The 23,861-nt window shown below is 37.2% G+C and overlaps 1 protein-coding gene across 3 annotated transcripts in view; it reads left to right on the forward strand.

The window, feature by feature from the left end:
• SORCS2 (sortilin related VPS10 domain containing receptor 2) overlaps positions 1-23,861 on the forward strand; it is a 537,400-nt gene that overhangs the window by 425,057 nt on the left and 88,482 nt on the right. For all 3 annotated transcript variants that reach the window (XM_066548660.1, XM_066548659.1, XM_066548661.1), the window contains exons 5-8: positions 4,249-4,322; positions 14,077-14,141; positions 16,632-16,750; positions 19,895-19,984. In XM_066548660.1, coding sequence (XP_066404757.1) covers positions 4,249-4,322; positions 14,077-14,141; positions 16,632-16,750; positions 19,895-19,984 — 348 coding nt within the window. The remainder of the gene's footprint in view (positions 1-4,248; positions 4,323-14,076; positions 14,142-16,631; positions 16,751-19,894; positions 19,985-23,861) is intronic.

Genomic DNA, 23,861 nt, shown 5'->3' on the forward strand with positions numbered 1-23,861 from the left:
AGGAGCTGTTCATGTTTGTAAATTTTTACCCTCTTTCAGATTTCTTGTGCTTAAACTGTGAAGTCAATTTTCTGGGTGGGGTGGGCTAAGCACTGATGAGTGTGCACACCATCTCTAAGTGTGTAGCTCATCTCTCTTTCACAGTGCCAAAACTGCAGCTGTAAACTCGCTCTCATTCCAGCCTTGACTCACCTCTACCAAAACTCCTGTTTTAAACTTAAATTGGTAAACTCCAGCCCATTTTACCCTCATCATACCTCACAGAAAGTGATTGTTTAGGTGGTGAGATTAGTCAAAGAAGTTGCACATACTGCAGCCAAATACTGCACTGATTCCAGTGATGTTGTACCAAGTCACCCTTTTGGACATGTTTTTAAATATATAAGTTAACAGTTGACCCCAAACCAATTCATGTTTACAGGGGTTTGCAAATTAAGGTAGAACTAGAATAAAAAACATAGCAAACCAAGCTAAGTCACAAATTAAACAAAATATTTTACTTAGCTTTGGTTTGAAATCCTAACACAATTACAAATAATTTGAATGCGTGTTATGTAAATAAAATGCATCAGGGAGCCTGAAGTAATGAAAAGCCTTTGTTATGAAAATATCAATGAAAACCTTTGTTATGAAAATATTTTTTAAAGTTTGACTTTTGTTCCTGACAGTAGATATAATTATTGAATTTTTTATACTTTCAGAGTGGCAGAATCATGAAATGTAACAGTCCAAAGTGTATTAACAAGTTGTCCAGCCCACAACAAGAGGGTAGAAGTATTTATCAGAAGAGAGCAGGAGGTAGAAGTACAAAGTGAAGCAGTTGGTTTGTGCTTTGATCAATTAAGCATGTTAGGAAGCTTTTCAGGCATTTTATAATTGGAGAATCTCCCAAAAGGGAGATGCTATTTGCCATGCTTAAAATGTGACTAGACCAAAAAAAAAAAAAAAAAAAAAAAGAAACCTATAAAAATTATTCAGCAAGGAATAGTTCTGCAGGAATAGCTGGAAGGGTTAGGTAATCTGATGGACTTTCTCAGGCCATCAATGACACAAAAAAGAGTCAACCATAAAGACTTCCTTGACAAGTCCTACATCTTTACCTTGGATGTGTAGGAATGAAGGATGCCTTTGACTATAACTGGGTCAGTAACCTGCTTATGTTTTGTATGAAATCTGATCTATTTGGTCTAGAAGGGAGAGGAAGATAAAGTGATGTTTGCAGAGAAGGAGTTGAAAATCAAAATTGCAACTTGACACAAGAAAAGGTCACTGTACTAAAATCAATGATCATGAGAGATAGTGTTGATCTGAAATTGCCCTGAGGAGTCAGTACACTCTAGGTTTTTGAGTTAAGTAACTTTACCTTCCCTAAAAAAAAGTAGTATCAGAATGTAATGCAATCTAAAACTCTAAACTGGAGAAACAATTAGCTTCTGTTACTCAAATAATTCCTTACAAAGGCACTTTGTAAGAGACTGCAAGGAGACTGCAAGGAATGCAAGGAATCAGGTCCTTCAGAAATAGAAGTCAGCAAGGCTTCTTTGTCTACTGGAGCATCTTGGCCTTTTTCACAACTTTTGATTCGATTTAGGGCTTATTTCATATTGCAAAATATGTGTTGTTCTTTCATTCAGAACCCTAGATTCTGTTTAAATAAATCTCTAGCCTCTAGCTGACATCATAAATGAATGCAAATCCAGTCAATGTAGTTGGATTAATCCATTTACTGACTCAAATCTATACACTCTTTTTCTGGCAACCCCTCAGTTATAATGAATAACAATCATCTATTTGCTGAGCTTACATAAATGCTTCTAGATTTATTTTTTTTTTAATTGTCAAGGATGCAATAGATTTAATTTTTCATTTGGAAGGAGAAAGGATGAAGTAATGGCAAAACAGAAAAATATTTTCAATATTTTTTAAAATGCTTCTCCGCACATTTATTGAACAAGTGAGCATAGGCAAAATTATAAGACCTATTAGATCTGTTTGCTTCAGCCAGAGATTTTAGCTGTCTACTAAAATAACTGTTTTCACATCCTATCTAATCTCATTTAAGAGTTTTATCACAAGTGCCTGTTGAAAAAAAAATACATATGGATCACTTGGATTTTTTATTGCAGAAAGTTCAATGTGTATGCAAGTTATTTTTTATCTCCATGTTATTTTTTATATATTTCATATACTGTGTCAGTTAAAATTTCATTTGAGTGTGAATATGCCTTATTAGTCTTACTTCACTCTCCCTAACAGTGAGATTGCAGGGGCTTCTTCCCTCTGCAGAAAGCCAAACTGTTCACTCATAAGCTCCCAGACTTTGATCTTAAATGTGTGTGTGAGCAGATAGTTTGGGTTTGGGGAAGTAGGGGTGGATTTGGTTTGGCCTTTGGCTTCTCTTGTACAGGTGTCTCTGTTCAAAGAGCAAGAATCTTTCATTTTCTGCTGAAATTCACTGATGACAAAAATACATCCCTTTGTTCATGTGCCAATGTTGTCCCTTATCCTAAACAGTTCTCTTCCCCCTTGCTGGGAACATCTGAATTCTTGGCTTTCTTTGCAGCTCAGACAACAGGGTTGGGATAGTGTATTAAATGATCATCTCTCCCAGATTTAAGCAGTCCACTGAGGGAGGTTACTCAGTGAGCACGGTTTTCTATGTTTAGAAAAATGGTAAACCCAATGGTTATCTTCTCTGCAATGCCTGTGGTCACAGGTGTTTGAAGAAGTAAGCAGCTCAGGTTCTTCACCCTGCTCAGTCCAGTCCAGTTCATTCACAGCCACATCCAACCCCCCAGGGAGGTTGCTCAGAGCAGGATCCTATAAAACACCCTGGCTGCAGCAAATCCTAAGCCACATAAAATTAATAGCAAAAATTTAGCAGGCAAATCAGGATCCTGGCTCTGCAGCCCCATCATTTAGATCTGAGGATGAAGAATTTTTTATCCCCAATCATTTTTCTCTGCATTGACTGGGTCAATAAGCAGCCTGAGTCCTCATTGTAGTTTCCTACTCTGTGGTCTGTCTACTTTAATCAAGTGTGCAATGGAAGGAATCCCAGTTGTTGTGAATTGCAGAGTAACTGGGAAATTCTATCTCTAATTCAAACTTCAGTAGATTTACCCACAGAGTTTATGCTGCTTTACCTCAGCCTTTACATATTAATATTGCTGTTTTTCTATAATAGAACATAATACAGAACTGTGGGGGCTTTTTATCTTTTGTCATTGAACCTATCATTTTAAAACATAAGCATTCCTGACTACTCCTATTAAGATACTTTTCCCCCAGAACACTCAGTTACTGAATTGGTGAATTCTACATCAGAGAAGAACAGTTTTCCTTGCCTTTTTATCCTCCTTATTAGAGATATCAAGAGAAAACCCATCTTATGTAAATTGGATCAAATAAGAAATGCATGCAGACAGCAGGGGGCTTTAAATCTGTCTTTTTAGAAGTCTGATAGAAACTTCCTATTTTAACTTGAGGAAACACATTTTGAAGGCAAATGCTAAAGGAAGGAGATTTGTTAAGAGCTATTTTAGATCCCACATTATTCTGGGGGAAAACATCTTTCATTGGCACTTTTGATATCCATCCATGTCATTAGCATTTGGTTTTTTTGCCAGAGGGGAACTGTTTATGGAAAAGGTGGAGTTGGAATCCTTCTCCTCCAGGCCATTTTGTGCCTCTGTGCTGAAGGACCACTTCTCATGGGTTATAAATTAGTGTCTGTGGAGCAAGCCCATAAGTCCATCTCTCATCAAATCTCTTAAGCATTTCTGTAATATATTTTGGTCCTATTTTAGCAGAGTTTTAAATCCACTGACTTCCTAGCTTAAGTAGTTTTGATGGCATTAAGGCTTGAAGCATTAAAGAAACATTTGTGCTTCTTTGGTCAATGAATGGGAAGAAGTGCCCTTTTACCATCCCTCTTGTGTAACCATGCTGAGGTAAAAAAAAATCTGACCCTAAATGAATTGTGTTTTCACAGTAAACAAAAAGTCATTGTTGCAGCATTTTCTTTATTATAGATGATATTTTAAAATAGTTTCTCTATGAAAGGCAGTTACTCTGGAAAACAAGGTACTGAACTCCTGGTAATGTGTTTTTGGGCTTGTTTCATTTTTTTCTTTAATTTGTGTACAATCTGTCTTTCTAATAGTGATATAGGGCCTGTCTTTGAAGATGTACAGTATTATCAGTTTCCTATAAACTAATTTTTCACCTTCTTTTCTCCTTTTCTAGATTTATGTATCTATTGACTTGGGGAAAAAATGGAATCTTCTGCAGGAACGAGTTTCTAAAGATCATTTTTTTTGGTAAGAAGTCTGTTATTTTTGAAATAATAAAATGAGCAGCAAAAGCGTTTCATTCTAATCCAAGAAGATATTTACAGAGGTATGGATGGGGATGGTGTGAGTCTTGGCATCCCTTTGCAGATGATGGCAATGTTTCTGTATCCTCTATTGCAAAGCCATACTCATGCCAGGGATCATACTGAGTATCAGCACATGCAAGGGTTATAGGTCTGGATCTATGGAGCCCAAGATTTAAAGAAAGCTGCAATGTTGAATGAAATTGCTCTCCATTTTATTGGTGAAATTGATCTTTAGAAAGGAGAAGAGTCTTTTTTGCAGAGAAATATCTATAAATTTTTTTAAGAGAGGCTGGATCGTACCTACTAACTGGAATTATACATGCACTTGGAAAGTGCAAGTGTATATATGATTCCAGTTAGTAGGTATGATTTCACCAGTTAGGAAACTGGTGAAAATGTGACTTTATTGAGAACATATATATCTAATTATTTAATTTTCATCTCAAGTATTGTGCAGGTATCTCACAGTGTATATATTTCTCACAAAGTATCTAGGAAGTGATTTAAACAGGTTGACAAAATGTTTGAAAAGTTATTTGTTATTGTCCTTATTTTAACAAATAAAACTATTTTAAAAATGGTATAGGTTCTTTAAAACCAAAATGAACTTTTTGATACTGTTTTAATTTATTTTATTTTTTAAATTGGTCAGTTTCACACTCTCACCTTTCACATTTAATTTTGGTGTGTAAGTATGTATTTTTTTATTACAGGTTTAAGTCATACTACATTAAACACTTGTGTTCCCTAAATGGCTCTTAACTTCTAAGTAGACTCTGATCCTTGTCAGTTGTGCAAAGTATAATTTTCCATATGTCTGTGGAAACATATCTGGCTTTTGGTGGTAATTTAGTGGTGTGCTGGGGGTGTTGCCAGTATTGCAATAGATGCCTGATCTTGGTTTAGTCTGTGACCCTCCCAGTTTTTCATGGAGTTGTTTAAATAAATAACTTGTGTTTAAATAAAGACTCATCCTGGCCATACTCAGGATAAAACAAAGCAACAGAACAAAACCTGCACAAACTGATTACAAAGCACACAGAGGAGTTATGGTGCCTGCAGATACATGGCCACTGCCAAAGCATAATTTGGTGAGCCTAGGGCATGCTGCTGCTGCTGCTGCTGAAGCCAGGCAGGGGGAAGGTTGAGTCTGGGGCAGGGACACAGGGACAGTTCAAACCCTGTCTGAAAGAGCTGGGAGCACAAGACCCAACCTGCCCTGCTGCCCTGTTGGTCTCATCAGCCCTGGGCACAACACACACAAGGTTTTTCACACTTCCAAGTGCCTCATTTTCAATCTGCAACCTACTTACTGCCCATAATTTTGTATAAGTAGCCTATAGTTGGGTTGTAGAACATTCATCTGATTTATTGCAGTTTGCCTCAGCTTCATCTGCTGAAACAGTTGAGTTGAGCAGACACTTTCTGCTTACTTGCTCCTGCAAAGTATAGATTTGGACAGCTATTGAACAGCTTATTTCTGCACAGCAGATGGAGTTTCATAGGCCATACACTTTGCAGGTCTTTTAAGTACCCTGTGGAAAGGTATAATTGTTTTTAAGTAGCACTGTATGTCAGAAATGTCATATCTGTGTTATAACCAATTCTTCCCCAGCAAGATTATATAGGATGTAAATCATGAGGGCATGTGGTTATATCTTTAATAAAAATATTTTAAAATGCATGAAGTCTGGAAACCATCCAAGTCACTAACAGGTGAGAAACAAGAGTGGGAGCCTCTCTCTCACAGACTTTTTTTTATTGGAGTTTATGCTCATCTGATACTTAAGTAATGAAAAATACAGAAAGCCACTGAAATGTGTCTCAGTTTTGCTCCTACCCAAATAATTTGTCATTGTTTTCTGTATGTAAGGATCAAGGCCTACAAGGGCATGTTTAATATTAAGTCTGTATTTTGCTGTGTTTCAGAATCCCTATGTTTCCTTATATCATTTGATAGGAATAACTTCAATGTAGTACTTCAAAGTCATGGTTGTTCATAAATGTCACATTCCTCACAAATAAGAATTATAAATTTGAAGATTCTGTATATTTATAACCAGTAGAAATATTTTCTAGGGGGTTGTTTTCCTCTTTTCTCTATCACCAGAGTGATTTCTCTCAAAAACTGTATCAGCCAGCAATAACAAGGGTTTGGAAGCAGATGTTCAGTGCAGCACTACCAAATTATCCTTCTCATAAACTTACATAAAATAAAGATATATATTTTACTTCCATTTCATATGGAAATTTGCAATATATAAAGAGTGAGCTGTGAGTGGAGAGTTGGACATGATGGCTTTCCAGTGGGAGTTTGTCTGTCATGTGAGACTTTCCAGTATTTTATGGCCTTTGTCACCCAAATTATCTGAGTGATAGATAGAAACAAGTGTTTGTGTAATTTTCAACAGATGTAAGAATTGGGCTTTGTAGTAGCTTCACTGTGGGGACAAGTCTAGTGTTGTTTTCCTGTCAGTGTACATCTGATGTGTTAAAAATATTGTGCCAAACTAATTGTACATCTCATGATAAATGAGGGCATGTCTCTTGCTGATCGTGGCTGGCTGTGCCAAGAACATTTCACTGGGCAGATCTTTAGCAGATGTTTCCTCTTTGATTTCAATTTGATCTTTGCCACTGAGTTTAATCATATAGCCTAAGATTTTTATTTTAGTCTGGTAACTACAAATATTATCAGTCATAATATTTTCCTGTGCTTTGTAGAAACCATTTTTTTTCTGTGCCTCCAGAAGCAGCCAGATCTTCATGCATTTCCTGAATAAGCTCTTATTTTTGTTTTCAAAAAGAAATTAAAATCTAAATACAATTAATTTGATAGAATGTGTTATGTATTTATATTAAGGGAAGGTCAGTTGAGACTGAGTATTCTAAATATTTATGTTCAGATACATATTATAGATTTATGAGCAATATATTAATATCATCTTCAAGGGTTTATTTACTTTCTTGTTCTTGATCCTTCCTTAAATATATTTTTAGATTTTATGTGTGGAATTTGATCTTTCATGATAGTAGAACTAATGAAAATATTATTGGCATCAGTAGAAAGTGTATACAACCCTCTCTAATTTAGGACCACAAAATATTTTCTTCTGTGATACAGTGTGATCTTTTCTTACACCATCCTAGCTGATTTTCCTATTTGATTCATTTATCCTTTTGGAAGAGAAAGCTGGCTAAGCCTTCATAAGAGCTGGTCTTCTCCTAGCATTTTAGGAGGCAAAGGAGGTTTACCAGAGAGCTGGCTGATACCCCAGGCCTGTCAGTGTTTAAGAGGCATTTGGGCAATGCCATCAACCACTTGCTTTAAATTTTGGTCAGTGTTAAATAGGTCAGGCAGTGAGACTGGAGGGTTGTTGGAGATACCTTCCAACTGAAATAGTTCATTCTACCCTATTCTAAAACCAAAGAGCTATAAAGCAAAAGCATGAAAGCCAGATTTGAAACTAACAAAAAATACTGTCACACTGTAATTAAAAAAAATTGTATCAACATATAGAAAATAAGGGTTTTTTCTGTATAAATATTAATTAGCCATTTTTTTTAATTTTGAGCAACTTTTTTTTCTGTAAAATTAATAAACTTCACTTGTTTTGACCAGTTTTACTTGTGCCTACAAACTGCATTTGCCTCAGTGTAATGATTTCTATTTAGGAGATGTTATAGCACCCATCCTTTATAAGTGCTTTTTTTCAGTTCTTGGTGCATTTGTAGCATGGAATGCAAAGATATGAACTATCTCAGCCAAAAATCAAATACCTACCCATTAGATGGTTTATAACTGCTTTTGTGTAAGAAGCCCATTTTAAAAAGTGATGCATTATGTGGTAATCCTTGAGAAGAAGAAAGAGTAGTGGAGTTTGGGATTCCTCTAGGTCTGCTGCTATTCTTCTCAGTCCCCAAGGCTTATGCAGCATTGAGAAATCCTTTTGATTTCTCAAAATAGGTCTTAGTAATACATTAGCAAAGAATAGATTGTGAATCAGCTGTCTACACCAGCACAAATATACCCTGGGATGGCAAGAAAGGAATTGGTAATTACCAGAGAATTGGGCTCAACACATTTCTTTTATGATTATCTAGAGCCTTAGGAATTCTTTATCCTTGACTCACTTGGATATTTGGATCCTATGCTATGGGCATCTGTTGTTCTTATTTTTAGCTACAGGTCTTCCATTTTCTGAGAGGTAAGAACATTAAAGGAAAAAATGATGAGTTTATTTTGATGAAGCAGTTGTTCTCTGGGAACAAAGTTCTGTTCTCATCATGAAATTCCATGCAGATACTCAGTCACAGCTGTACCCATTTATGTCAAATGTACTGAGTGCCTGGCTATTCAAGTGTCAGGTGAAAGAGAGGATGTCAGCTATGTTATGTCCTCAAGGAGAGAAATGCAAAGAGGATTTCACTAAGCCTTTGTCATTGAATTTTTTATTATTTGACTTAATCACTTGAAAAAGGTTTTGTTTCTGTTTCTGTGTAATGAAGTGTGTGACTGGTGCATGTGGCAAGGTGTGGTAGCAGGAGTGTTCAGGGCTTCTGTGGGATGAGATCAGGAGCTGCCCTCGTGTCAGACCGAGCCAGTTCCAGCCAGCTCCAAGGAAAACCCTCTACTGGCCAGACTGAGCCTGGGGTGATGCTGGTGGTGCCTCTGTGATAAGAGATTAAAGAAAGGGTAAAAAGTGCACAACAGGTGTGAGAATATGTGAGAGGAACAGCCCTGCAGATACCAAGGTCAGTGCAGAAAGATGGGGAAGAGATGCTCCAGGTGCCAGGGCAGAGACACCCCTGCAGCCTGTGGTGAAGGCCAAGGTGAGCCATTATTCTACCCTGTTATTCATTAGCAATAAATTAAATTACTCTTCCCCAAGTCAAGTCTGTTTCACCTGTGACACTAATTTGTGAGTGAGCTCCCTGTCTTTATCTCCACTCTTTAACTTTTCATTATATTTTCTATCTCTGTCCTGCCAAGATGGGGCAGTGAGAGAATAGCTTGTGACCACCTTGTGGCCAGCCAAGGTGAACCCTAGGCAGGGAAAAACCACGGTAGCTCTTCTGTTTGGACAAACATGGCAGGAAAAACATTGTTGTTAAAAAGCATTTAGGCATTGGGAAATAAATTATAGGAAATAAACAATAAGAGAACAATCTGGCTGTGTAAAGCATTGACTGAATCATTAAAGGTGTGTCTTTTGAAGTGGATGGGAAGGCAGCAAAGCCTGGAACACAAATCAGTCATAAGCAGATGGATTTTTAGGTTGTATGAATAAAATCATAGTTTTGTCTTCCTGAGTAACCAGCTTGCCAAGAGTCAATGCCATTTTAAACTACTAAGTGAAAACATTTGTATAATTTTGATCTGTTTTCTAAGCACAGCAGTGCCCTTAAGCCAATTGCTAAAAATCAGTCAGTATCAATGGGGAGCATGTTACTTTTTGGATAAACTTTATATTCCAAGATTATGAGAGGGGCAGATTAAGGAACACAGCAAGTTTTCAGATGGCCTTTGATTGGAGGCTCCTGCACATCAGCGAGCATGTTTGTCTGGATTTGGTTTTGTTTTCAGATGTCCTGTTTGAAGTTGTCTCTTCATTAATATTCATCCAAATGAACTGCATCAAATGTTTAACAATGAAGGGATCCACTGGAGGTAGGGAAGACATTTGTCCAGAGCAGACTCTACTGGATTAGTGTTTGCAGACAATTGCTGCCCTTCATAATGACCTGGACTACTGGAAACAAAAGGTTTCCTGCTTGAAGTAAAATTGAATAATAATTATCATAGAAGGGACTGATGCTTATGATTCACATTTTGACACGTGTACTATTACATGCCAGTGGTAATTAACTGAATCATGGTATTCATGAGCATAATAATAATGAATATGGCATAACTGTGGAAGTTCAGATGACTATTGGTGTTTGCCCAATGCTGCACTGAACTAGAGGAAGAAAATATTGAGGCATCTAGGGAAAAAGAGAGGTAGCTATATAAAATAAAAGATTTTATTAAAATAATACCAAAAGTCTCTCATTAAACTTTTAACTTCTATTAAAATTCTAAATTCTTAGAATTTCAGTATAGTTATTTAAAACTACAAAATATATAATGGTTGTATCATGAAATATACATTTATAAACCTACTAAGACAAACACAAAGAGCTTTGCAGTCACCTCCTTTGCACTATTTTCATGCTGATATAATGCAGTTCAGGTCAGTGAAATTACCTGGTGAAGCACTAATGCAAAAATTATGAAGAACTAGGTCATACACTAGCTAATCTTTCAGGAGAACTTCTATAAAGTGCAAAAAACTCATATGCATAAGAAAACTAATCCCTCCAAAATTTTTTCTAAAATTACATTTTGCAGAACTATTTTTCCCAAGAGGCTCAACATGGTGTCAGACAAGCACAAGGGAGATAATGGGAGTTTATGTTCACGGGGAAGGGAAGAAGCATATTGAGGCTACTTTTATTTATGTCAGCCTGCAGTCAAGTTGGAATATTTTAATTCTGAAGTGTTGTAACCACCCTGTTATGTGATCTGAAGTGTTGGTGTGTTGCACTTGCTTTATCCCACACGTACACTTGGTCAAGAAATGTTTCTTTTCCTAGAGGAAGACATGTCTGATCTGAAAGTTAGTCTGAATTTCATTGGAAAACTCAGCAGTTGAATGCAAAACATTAAAAAGTTACCCAGAAAGCCCTGAGTTTACCTAAGTAAAACTACTAAACAAACAAGTGGTCCCAGACTGCTGAGGTGAGAACATTTTTATTGCAAAGTACTCTGAGAAGAGTGGGGGAATTTTAACCAAACCAAAAGTAACCACTACTGAAATTGAAAAAAACAGATAGTTTATAAGAAAATGCTTGTTGTATTTGGGAAAAAATATTAGAATTTATTCTAAAATGTCAACCAAGAAGGAAGAAGCTGTCAGATTATCAGGGTCCATTGCATCTGTGCTTTATAAGATAGAAGAGGTCCTGTCCTAAAGCCAGCTGGGGAACAACAAATTGTCCTTGTGAATGGATGTGTGGACACAATGCTCACACCAGTCCAGTGCACTTATGTTGTGGTAGTAGGATGATTGTAAATGAAATTGCAAAAAAAAATCCTGACTTTGTCTTACATTTCTCCCTCAAAAAGAAAAAGTATGCAACTGAGCTTTCCTTTTCCTGTATGCACCTTATCTGCCTGGTATTTTCAGAAGCTCAGCAGAGGGCCCTGCTCTGTGTTTAGCCTGCAGAGCATCACACAACTTTTCCTCTGGTTCATGATTTAAGCACAAGTGAAATAACTGTATTATCTTTTAAGTACTGTTGGCAGAAGAGTCCACTGAAATGAGATTAGTTTATTCTTCAGGGATATAGCTTCAAATTCTCTATATTAGTTATACTCTCTTCTGGAGATTTTCTTAGCAGCTGTAAGAGATTTGGTCTTTTTCCAATAAAAGAAGAAAGGACTATTCCTAAGTGTTTGTAAAGCTGGCTAAAGGAACTTTGGAGTTCAGAAACTCTGCTCCATAGCTGACATTCAAAAGCAGACTTTGAGGGTGTAACATCCTCATTGAGTAAAGAGTGTCTGCTGCTAGAGTTCATCAGTACACTTAGAGTAATTAAAAACACAAATAATATTTTTGAAATATTCTGTGTAATTTATAATTAATTAAATAATTATAATTAATAAAAGTCTAAAGGAAAAAAGTAGTCTGGGTAGGAAAGTGTCATTCTGCAGTGTTCATTAAAACGGATCAGTTACATCTTCTTTCACTGAAAAATTACACTAGAAACAAGATTTGAATCTATATGTGTCAGCTGCCACTGTTAGGAGGAGCATGATAGAAGTGAGATCATTGTAATTCTGAGCTGTTGAAATAAAGATGAGAAGGTAAAGATATTGACAAATACTTCAAACTGTGCTTATGAAATCATGTGTGATAAATTATAGATACAAGAAATCATTTCAGAAGTCCCCAAAAACTTTCTTTGCATTATTGATGTTTATTAGCATGTCAGGCTTAGAAAATTCAACCCAAAAGTTTCTTTGGTTCAGCTGCCTGAGGTCCAACACTAAAAGTAAAATATTCAGCAAACATTTTCTTCCCTCAAATTGCTGACTACAGAGTTATAACAGGTTTGATTTTGTATTGTGGCTATCTAGAAACATAGATAACAGCACACACAGCACAAAAGTTCACAGATCCCTTCCCTCTGCTCATTTATATTTTCATCAGACCTCAGTGGATCTAAAACCTTCTCTAACCTAACGTATTGCTTCCAAAATGCTAAAAGAGTTTGTGTTTGAGAGATCAAATTCTTAATAAATGCAAGATTTTTCCATGCATTTGCTAAAAAAAAATCCCACTATAAGTTTCTCTGACATCTTATGGCTTGGAGGGGGCTCATCTCTCCCCCTCCCTTTCCTCCTTTGGACTGATCATTTATCTTATAGGGAAAAACAGCAAATGTGATTATTTCTGGTTGTTATGCAGCAGTGGCCAGTTTCTCCCCCCTGGCCTGTGTTCCTGAAGAGCCACCATTTACTGAGTCTGAGTTTTAACCACTCCTCATAAATCACTGCCACTAAAACCATTAAACAATGATGTAATTTCAGACAAAGTCTAGCTTTATGGCATTTGATTGTTAATAATTGTATCAAAATGATAATCTTCTCTTAAGTATCTTAATGGACCTTTATAATATCTGCATCCAGCTGCACTTTATCACTCAGTGGATCTCCTTTGCATGTCTTCAGCTCACATTTTCTGCCTCGATGACTCTTGCCCTGCCAGTGAAGGGCCTTGAGAAAAGTGATGTGTCTGTGGGAGTGGGGCTGGATGCTGCTCCACGTTGTGACAGCCCAACTGCCAGCCCAGAGCTGTCTCTGCAGAATCTGCCTGACTGATGACAATAGAAGGGCCAGAAAAAAGCACAGTTGGGGCTGCCATTGCCAGGCTGGGATGGAAGCCCTGAGGGCAGAAAACTCATCTTTTGGCTGAGCATATTTGACATGAGAGATACTGGGAGAAAATCATCCTGTATTCCCATTACACCTTTACAAAGTTAAATGGTACCTTGATCAACTCTGACAGAATTTCCTTCTCAGGATATTTTTCTCAAAATTATTCTTCATTTTCTTTGTCAAAGCAGAATGTACTCTTCCCTTGACTATGCTAACCAAAGATATATCAATTTGTTATGGAAACCATGTGTCAAGTCTAAGATATTTCTAATAAGAAAGGAATCTAACTCTTTTTTAGCATTAAATCTGCTTTATAGTCTCAAATGTTAAACATAATTGTAAAAAGATGCTATAGTGCTTGCCAGTGCATGTGAATGTCTGCATATCTGCATGTGTGTATATATCAATTTATGATTATGAAGGTTTCTTCCTAGTTTCATGCATATTTCTACTCTTTTTTTTCAATTGATTCTATTTATATGCATTTTTTAGTAGAAGAGATTCTAAAGAAATTTAAGAAAAGCATAATGTAAAGTAGGAAAAAATAAGTTGTTTATAGATGTTAGTAATAGGACATTATAAATGGGGTTTATTTTATTCCCATGTAGAATTCTAAAGCTGGTTGGTATGAAATCCTCTCTTTTCTTCCATCCACATGATTGCTATTCTGTAGCTGGCTCTACATAACTTGATTACATTATGTTCTCAGGGCTGTTGCTGGAGTTGACGGGGACCTTGATTTAGTTCATATGGAAATCCAGGACCCCAGTGGAGGTATGCAAATGAAAATGTTATCAATTGATACACTAGTATGTAGTTATTTCTCTTTGGTTTACAGGTACTTTTTGGACTGTTTTTAAAACTAGTCAGAAGAGAAAATGTGCAAGTCAGATTCTTTCTCTGTTTATTTGTAGTCAGCAAAACTGTCCTGTTATATAAAAATATAGTGTAATTTAAAATCTACTTGTTTTTCACTTTAAGAGGAATTGATGTCAAGATGCTAAGCTCTATTGATAATGTCCATTAATAGTGCAATTTATCCTGGCATTTGAACATTGAACAGTTTTTCCTGATTTGCGAATAAAACTGGCAATGCAGTGTTAGTGCTGGGTGAGTGTCTATTAATGTGAATCATTGCACATGTCAGGTCTAGTGCAGCAGCCACCATCTCTCAGAATTTCCTCATCTTATAGTATCCAGTATACTCTGAAACTTCAAAAGGGAAATAAATGGAAAAGCTGATTAGTAGTCAGAATGTGCTTAAAGAGTCACCATGATTCCAAATGCTTGTATATTTTCTTGTTACCTATCCTACTCTTGAAAGATAATTTAATTCCTTGAATCAGATCACCTAAGTTCCTGTGCAGTCTAAAAGTGAGCCATAAAGAATGCACAGTTTGACTTGCTCTGTTCCCATAGCTTTTCTTAATTATAGCCCTATTAAAAAATCAAAGTTATCATGTTAAAAGCTGAATGAAAAAAAGTCTAAATCTTTTAGCAGTGAGGTTTATGAGACATGGTGACAGCTCCATCAGGTGTTTTCTTTACAGACAATGTAAGATGATTCTTCAGGGACTGAATGCCAAGGAGATTTTGGTTGGTGGTGGATTTTGGGTGGTTTTTTTGGTTTATTTTTTCATTTGGTTGGTTTTGGTTTAGGGTGGCTTTTTTGGAGGGGAGTGTGATTGGTTGGTTGGTTTGTTGGTTGGTTAGTTATTGGGTGTTTTTTTTGGTTGGTTGGTTGCTTCTTTTTTTGTTTGTTTGTTTCAGTTTTGGTGGGGTTTTGTTTTGGTTTTTTGGTTTGGGTTTTTTCTTTGTTTTGTTTTGGGGTTTTTTGTTTGTTTTTTGGTTTTTTGTTTTTTGGGGGTTTGTTTTGTTTTGTTTTGTTGTTGTTGTGTTGTTTTTTTTTTTGGTGGGATTCTTATTTTATTTTTTATTATTTAAGAAATAGCAGAGAAAGAAAAACTCTCATGAAATATCTCCTGGACTGACTTTATGCAATTAGGGTCAATACAAGCATAGCCATTGATTTTAGTAAAAACAGCATCTTTGCACTACCCATATGACAAAGAACTGTAATTTTTGTGTTGTGAACTGTGAACACCTGCAAGACTTTAGGTGGTCCATTGCTGCACCAAATATCCTCATGGTGATGATTTGGACATAAGCAGGAGAACTTGGATTGACTCTAACTGCCTCTAAAACAGATCCAGATTTTAAAACAAATAATTGTATCCAGTATACTGGTTTGTCCTTCTCTAATAAGAAGTCATTAAATGTGGGATGCATTTCCCCTCACACTGCAAAGCTAGTTAAGGACATGGGGATACATGATTTGCTCTCTCACACTGTACCTGGAGCATGGGTAGCATTAGTGATCTGGGCACAAGATTGTGTAAATAACATTTTCCTCACTGTGCTTGGGCAAGTCGCTCAACTGCTTTGTGCTCAGAAGCTTGTGACAAAGGATGAGCTGTACAAGAGCTTAGGGAAGGTCTTAAAGAGTCCCAGAGAAGGTCTTTAAGTCACAGCTGGTATAAGATAGTGATTGTTGGCTCTGCTGTCTCTGATAAGAGCAGATTATATCAAAGATGCAGTGGTGCTGTTCTAAGAATCCAGGGAGAGAAGATAGTCCTTGCTAACTGGAGAGGAAGAGAAAGGCCATAGCCTCCTCTGATTGTAAATCAGTCTAAGCTTTTGCAGCAAGATATTAACTCTGAATATAGAAATCCTGCCCCAACAGACCAGTTCCAATAGTGTGCTAATAGTGTGTCTGAACATTCTTACAGAGCTTTGAAAATAGGCTTTAAAATTCTGCACGCTGTCTATTAAATGGAGCCTGATTCTTTTCTCATTCATCACAATTTTATACTGGGCTTGATCTATTGATTTCAGCTATGTTGTGTCAGGCTGCCATATCTCCAAGTGAATAATTCGGCTCTGTGCATAGGTTAAGTGAGAAAAGAGGCTTCTTCTATTATCCCCACCCATGAATGGCTCATTCATCTAACCCCTAATCTCTCTGGACCAGCAAAATTTGGATAATAACAGGCTGCCTCCAGGGAACAATCTGAGCTGTAAGCAGTTAATATATTCTCAGTATGTTGGAGATTGAAAAAGTCTTATAGGAGAGTTTAATGTAATAATTCTACAACTAACTCACCTGGCAAAGGCAGCCTTTTTCCTACATGAATAGCATTTAGTACTGCTTGCTTCTTTTTCCCTTGATAACCCTGTCATATGTTTCTGTCTCTCTTCCCTCAGGTTATCGCTACATCACTTGCCAGATTCAAAATTGTTCTGATAAGACAATGACAGTCCCATTTGCTGGCAGCACTGATCGGGATTCCCTGACTGTGCAGGATGACTACATATTTCTTCAGGTATATATGTACCTCATATTTCTCTGCCATTTTTGAGAGAGAGAGCTTATTTTGGAATTCAAAAATAAAGTTCCAAACAGTGCAGCAACACTGTAAGGAGCAGGGAGGAATTCATGAATGATGATTTATGATTTTTTACATGGAAAAAAGCATTCCTTTATCATTCCAAACAAAAAAGAAATTTAAAAAAAAAAGCATCTTTAGTTTGTGCAACCAGTTGACCTTTAACTATATGAAAATTTTCAAGTGGATTGTGTTACTTTTTATAAATACTCTTGTGTGTTAGGTGAAATGCAAACCTTGTGTTCCTGAGATTAGAAACTCTTTTAGGTCCTTTCCAGGACAAAACACAAAAACATTCCCTGGGAAGAGCATCCAAGGGCAGCCACTGACAGAGTAGTTGCACAGCTTCTTCTCTTGCACATGGATTTTCCTCTGAAGAGATTTTGCCAGGAAAGAACTGCTAACATGGCTGTGCTTAGGAAGCAAAATGGCCATAGCTGGGGAGCTTGGAGCAAATTAGCATGGAATCATAGGATGATTTAGATTGGAAAAGACCCTTAAAATTGAGTCCAGCCACAAACCGAACACTGCCAAGTCCATCACTAAACCGTGTCCCCAAGCACAACGTCTACAACTCATGGTGGTCCAAATTACATTGGGGTTGTTTCATTCCCAAATTACAAGACCTGCCTGCAGAAATATGGACTGGAACTTTGTCAGCCATGTGGCACCAGTACAGCTCAGGCACACTTGTATTGTTTTAAGTGCTTGGCATTGGTTGTGGTTTGAATCTCTCAGAGCTGCAAACTTCTCAAGGAGCAGTTATGCCCTTTTTGTTTTATTAGATTTTAGTAGGGAAGTTGCTTGTGCTTTCCTTAGTGCTCAGCTATCATTTTTCTCTTACTTTGATGAGATTTGTTTGCTGCAAGGCTTGTATATTTACTGGCTTTTGCAGGAAAGCTATTTTGGGGCAGTGGATACCCCTCCCCACCAGTGCCTCAGTGTGCATCAGCTTGGCTCCTTTCCAACTTTCCCCCCTTGAGCCTGTTTCTTCCACAAGGACCTGTAAATTAGCAGGGTCACAAAGGATCTTTTCTCCTCTTGTTTGGCATAGTGGTTTCAAGGACCTGCATGGCTTAGAAGAATTAACACTAAAAAAATCCCCAACCAAAAAAAAACGAAAGAAAGCCCAACAAAAACCCACACACCAACTAAATGGAAAAAAAAATACCATAACAATAACAAAGAAAACCCCAAAACTAAAACCCATGGCATTGAGAAAGAACTTCTGGACTGAAGTAGCCTTTTTCAGATAAGATCTAGCACTCATGGCACGCATTTTGCTCAAAGGTGTTATCATCTGTGGCTCCCCCCAGGCACAGTCTAAAAATCCATTTCATAGTGTGTAGATGCTGAGAACTTCTTCTCACCATGCAAACTTCCAGACTGCTGTGCTCAGCAAAACACTGGCTGCTTCCTCATCAAGCATTTTGCTTTGCTGGATGCCATGTACAACTGCATCCTGAGCTATTACTCCCTTTCATGACAGACATGAGCAGACACAAAAGGTGGAAATGTACACATAAGTAATAGACAGTTGCTCCTCAATGATGCTTTTGGTAATTTGGTCTCTCTAGATCTGAGACATGTCAGTGCCAGTAGATGAGATGTTCATGTGTTCCTCATAAAGGGGGAAACATCCCTAGTGTTTTTCCTTTGGACTTTTCTGCAGTAAAACACAATATGTAACGTATATCTTATTGCTAAATTGGTTTGCAGTTAGCCATATCTGTATTACTGGAGGATAGAAGGTGACTCTGGGATCCTGTAGTCACATCTGAAGCACAGCACCCCAGAGCTGTGAGGCAGGACAGCATTTACCTGTTCCAGTGAAACCACACATCAACTGCACATCTGAGAAACACATACTTTTGAAACTATGTGGAAATTCTTTTATCACTACACTAAAGTACAGTTATATAAGTTATAATCAGACCAAGGACTCCTCATGATATCACAATGATGCCTGTCAGAAAGAGGATGGGACAGAATCCTCTGTGCAAAAAGACAGGAGACTTTGAGACTGTCTCCCTGCCTCTGGCATTGTTCATCTTGCCTGAGCTGTGCAGATGTGCATCACAGTGTTGCAGGTCTGCACTGGCCCAAATCTATTTTGGAGATTTTTACCATCTCAGCCACATTTCTTTAGTATGCCTATATCCACAAAGATTAGAAACTTTCTAATACTCATTTTTTTTCCCAATTTGCACTGACAGTCAGACAGTTTCAGAGGTGATTTTCGTAGGAGGATTAAAGTTTCAACGCTGTTCTTAAGCACAGACCAGCCTTTAATATCAGTGAGGCTTGACATGACTATGTGCTTCAAGTCCAATTTTCCTCTGCCTTGCTTCATCTCCAGTCATTTAAATGAATGATGATAAAACATGCATTTAAAAAAAGCCCGTGGACAGATGGGTAAGACTGCCATTTAGCACTAGTTAAACAAATGATGAGGTTTTTGGTTTGATCCATCATCATTTCACAAATCACATTCCTAAAGGCATCACATTCTTTATACCACAAAAAAAATGCATACAATATTAAATACTTTGTTACCTTTAAAATATTCAGGCATGTGGACCTGCTGTCATATATCAACTTTATTTTTACCAAGCCAAGTCAAGTTTTCATGTTTCAAGATAGGCTGTCTTTTGAATCTTGTTCCCTTTTTAAACACAAAAAATTAGGAGAAAAATAGTGTGATTGGGGTAGTATTTTAAATGGATTTCCCAAGTCAAAAAAAGAAGATGAAGCTTAATGTGAAAAAAAGTGAAATATTGCCAAAGGCTGAGTTTTATTTACTGATATGATCTGGTGGTGCTCAAAGGCTTAGTTGGAATTACGCCAATTTATATACCAGCACATTGGTGTTAAATTTTTGATTAGAAAATCCAGGAGAGGTTGTGAGTTGACAATTTTCACTGATGTTTATTTGGAATATTCCTTTTGGTACTTTGGAACTCTGCAGTAAAAATAATGACTACATATTTCAGTTACAGCTGAAATGTAAAGCAGTTTGCTATCTCAGGCTCTTTAGATTTCACATAAGCTGTCACAGAGTTCTGTTTCTCCTTTCTGTAGACAACATCAGCAAACAGGACCAAGTATTACGTGTCGTACCGTCGAAATGGCTTTGTTCAGATGAAGTTGCCAAAATATGCATTGCCAAAAGTAAGTGTGCATGCTTTCCTTTCTCTTGTTGCATTTGTCATCTTCTCTTTCTACCTAAACTTGTTTTGTTCTGCTCTTTTTCAAACTTCATTATTCTGAGATCAACGTTTCTCCTTGTAAGGATTTTTGAACCCTTGTTTTTATTTTGAATGCTGCTTTTATTTTTATTTCATTAATGTAGTACTTGTAAACCATAGAGGGGAATAATGTACAACAGCTTATTTGTCATCAGTTACTGCAACAGTTTTTGAGCTTTGATTCCATGAGGCAGTGCTATACACCCAATGGCAATGGAAAGATATAGAACAAGTGTTCTTTCAAGAATCAATTACATTTTAATTCCACATGGTGTTGTCTGGTATAAGCATGAATATTAATAGAAGAGAAATTAGCTACTTGGTGTTTCTCTATTTCATTAAAGAATCCCAGTACTGACTTTGGCTGCTCAATGAAATTGCAAGACTTGGTGAGAGGCTCCTTCAGTCTACCATATCTTCCTGGTGGTAGGGTTTCTATATTTCCATAGTAAATCAGCAGTTAAGCACAGAAATTTAAATATGGTCTAACTGATGCAGTTGAATTTTTTGTGCTGCACACAGTCTATTTCCTAACTTTACAGTTAGAAGGCTTCTGCAGTCCTGAAGAAAAATAACTTGGAAGTTTGAGAGATCCAGCTGGATAAAACCCTCAGTAACAAGCTCTGACCTTACGGTTCACCCTGCTCCCAGCAGGAGGCTGATCTGGAGGTCTCATGAGGTTCCTGCTTTTTCATGTGATTCTCTGTGATTCTGCCACTTACTTAGCAGAGAACTTGTTTTCTTTGCATGCCTTGAATTGTATTCGTTTAATTAATTGCCCATCTAAGGATGGACATTAGAGTACAATTTATTTCCTTTTGCTGTTATTGTTATAAAGCAAACATTCTAATATTAGATTTTTTTCATCTTAGATTTTTTTATGCCAGTATAAATGGTGATCTGAAGTAATTTTAAATTACTTCATATTACCAGAATCTCAGATCAAATCCTCAGGTATTAGTTGGACAAAAATCTGAAACTTGGATATGTTCCTAGTAACACTACAGAAATATCTATCTCTCTATCTCTCTGTGTCTCTATCTTGTCAAGAAATGTGTAGTCAAAGACAGGTATATAGACCAACAGTAACACAAAGTTATTTCTGTGGGTTTTAGGCCTTCAAGGCAGCCTTTGTGCTTTCTTGGGGGAAACTGTAGTCAGGAAAACAGCAGGAGAATATCCAGGTTTTGAAGGTTAAAATATGCCAAACATGGAAACCTCAGGTGACTGCAGCCCATTGAACCCTGCACTGGGACACAAATAAGCAATTAAGGAGCAAGGCAGGGAAGCAGAGTGTAAACAAGGAGCTTCTGACACATTCATAAAGTGTCAGCCACAATTCCCTGGCATTTCTGTCATATGGAGTCTGGATTGTTTGAAATAGTGCTGCATGCTCAATTCTTTGCCTTGGAAAATATGGCTTTTGTTTATTTTTCTCTTTTTTTTTTTTTTTTTCCTTGCTGAGTGGATTACCCCAGGCCTGACTGAATAAATAAATTAGAAGTTAATGGTTTCATTTTGGATAGAGTCTATTGCTACCTAGGAACAGGTTGACTATGTCATTTTGAAAGGGATGTTTTTGTGCTCTTCCTAGTTCAGACAATACCCAACAAGAAAAATAAAGTAAATATTATCTCTTCAGCATTTTGACAATACTGCCAGGAAACGTTTCTTTGGTATCTGCACAAAACAGAGTTGAAAATTGCAGGAAGAGGGCCTGGAAGCCAGAAATACATTTAGAATAGTGATTTAGAATAATGATGAATATGAAAGATTTTAACCTTTTCTAAGACATTTTCTTTTAAGTGATTTGGTACCTTCACATTAGAACAGAAATTTTACATACTGAAGTAAATATGAACACAGCTCTAAAATTTTTCACAGTGCTATATTTCAGTGAGAATCATCCAAGTGCAGTAGAATTGGATCATGGAACTTTGCAAAGACACAGGATATCAGCAAAGATCCTGGCACATTAAATGTGCGTTTAGAACATGTGGCTTTGAAGCTGCTTCTTTTATGGTGGTTGGAGATAAACAGAATGGAAGAATTTACAAAGGATGTTTTTTAAGATTGATTAAAACCAATAGCTTTTGAAAGATCTGAGTTTCAGAGGGTTTTAATATTAGATTTTGCTTAACCAGGAGATGAAGCATGACAGTAGCAGGCTATATTTCATTTTTCTTGAAAGCATGAAATGAAGTGTCAAAAAAATCTCTTTCCAAGTGGTCTCTGTACAGAATTTTTGAGCAATGATTGTTAATAGGGAAGGAAAACTGTAGCTAAGTCAGAACTTGCTCTAGACTAGTCAAGGTTGTGTCTAACAATATCAGGAGAGCTGTGCCAAAATGCAGCCTGTACCCTTAGGGAACTGGGCTGGGTTCTTCAGATGTTATTCTTTTGCTGCATAGATTCCTTTCATGATGATTTTGCATAAAGAGATGGAATGAGCAGTTTCAGACTGAATAGTTAGAAAATGTTTTTGATGTCTCATTTTCCTTTCAATATAAAAAGGTTGGAAATCTGCAAGGAATTTATTATCTTTTTTTTAATATTATTTGCATTTGTGTTTTTGTTTGTGTTTGTCCAAATGCATCCCCAAAGAGAAACCTAGAAAATAATAGTGTGTCTTTGGACATATTTACAGTCCTCCTTACTTGTGAATGAGAGGCTGCTAAAAGCAGCTTCCAGCCAAGCTTTACCTCTGTTAAGTTTCTGGGCTCCAGCTCCACAGTGCCTCTGAGATCACCTTTTTGTAACACATCATAGCTCTGTGTGTGTACAGACAGCAGAGCCATTGGGGGCCATCAGAATTCAGATAATTTTTTTAACCTTTCTTCTGTGCTGGTGAGAGATCTTTTTCTTTTTGTAACACTGTGTTTGATACTGACATTGCATGGAATCCCACAGCTGTCTCCTGCATTTGACAAGTGCTGGCTGCTGCCAGGAAAGGTGGAAGCAAAGGCTGGTGAGACCATATCAAAGGTTGCTTGTATGCTCCCCAAAACAGAAGAGGAATTTTCAAACTACTGTTTTCAAACTGTTGTTTTAAAATTGAACTGGTTTCTATACTGTATTCCATTGTACCAAGATTGCTTGTTCTGTGCTGCTAAAACTAGATCACAAGTTAGGAACTCATAGGAAGTGAATACCAAAATCAAGGCAAGAGCAGCAGGACAGCATTTGTGTGTCAGCTTGGCTGGTTAGGAGTGTCCCAGGGGGATCCAGCAATCCCCCCTGGGCCGTGTTCAGCCTGGAGCAGAGGTTCAGCTGCCACAGCTGGGAGGGTAAGTCTGCCCAGAGGCACAGGCGAAAGCCCCATCCAGACTCTCAGCACACTTGTATTGCACAAGTTCCTGCAGCCCTGATTGCCCTCTCCTTGAGAAGTGCAATTTGAAGAGGGAGAGAGAGGAGCAGTACATTGGGGCTGGTCCTTGTTCAGGTATTTGAGTCATGCTCTGATGTGGGTAACAATAAAACTGGGAACTAGTTCATTCTGAGAGTTTAAGCAAAAAACATCGTTAACAAAATTTTTGACCAAGCCAAGGAAACTGCTACAAATTATGGCAATTTTACTATTGGAATTTGGAATAATTTAATTATTCTGAGTCCTCTTCCCGTCTCTCTTAAATAAATCCTATTGATAATGATCTCCCTTTAAGAACTGATACAAGGCATTGATTGACTCTGCATTCATTCATGCCTCCTACAAAATCTTAATGATGCGAGAGCTCTATTGTTTGTTGTATCCGGCTGCAATTCAGAAAGTATAGTTCTGAAAATATATGGTGTGGGAAAAG

The sequence above is a fragment of the Molothrus aeneus genome, chromosome 4 (genome assembly GCF_037042795.1).
Source record: "Molothrus aeneus isolate 106 chromosome 4, BPBGC_Maene_1.0, whole genome shotgun sequence".
NCBI classification, from domain to species: Eukaryota; Metazoa; Chordata; class Aves; order Passeriformes; family Icteridae; genus Molothrus; species Molothrus aeneus.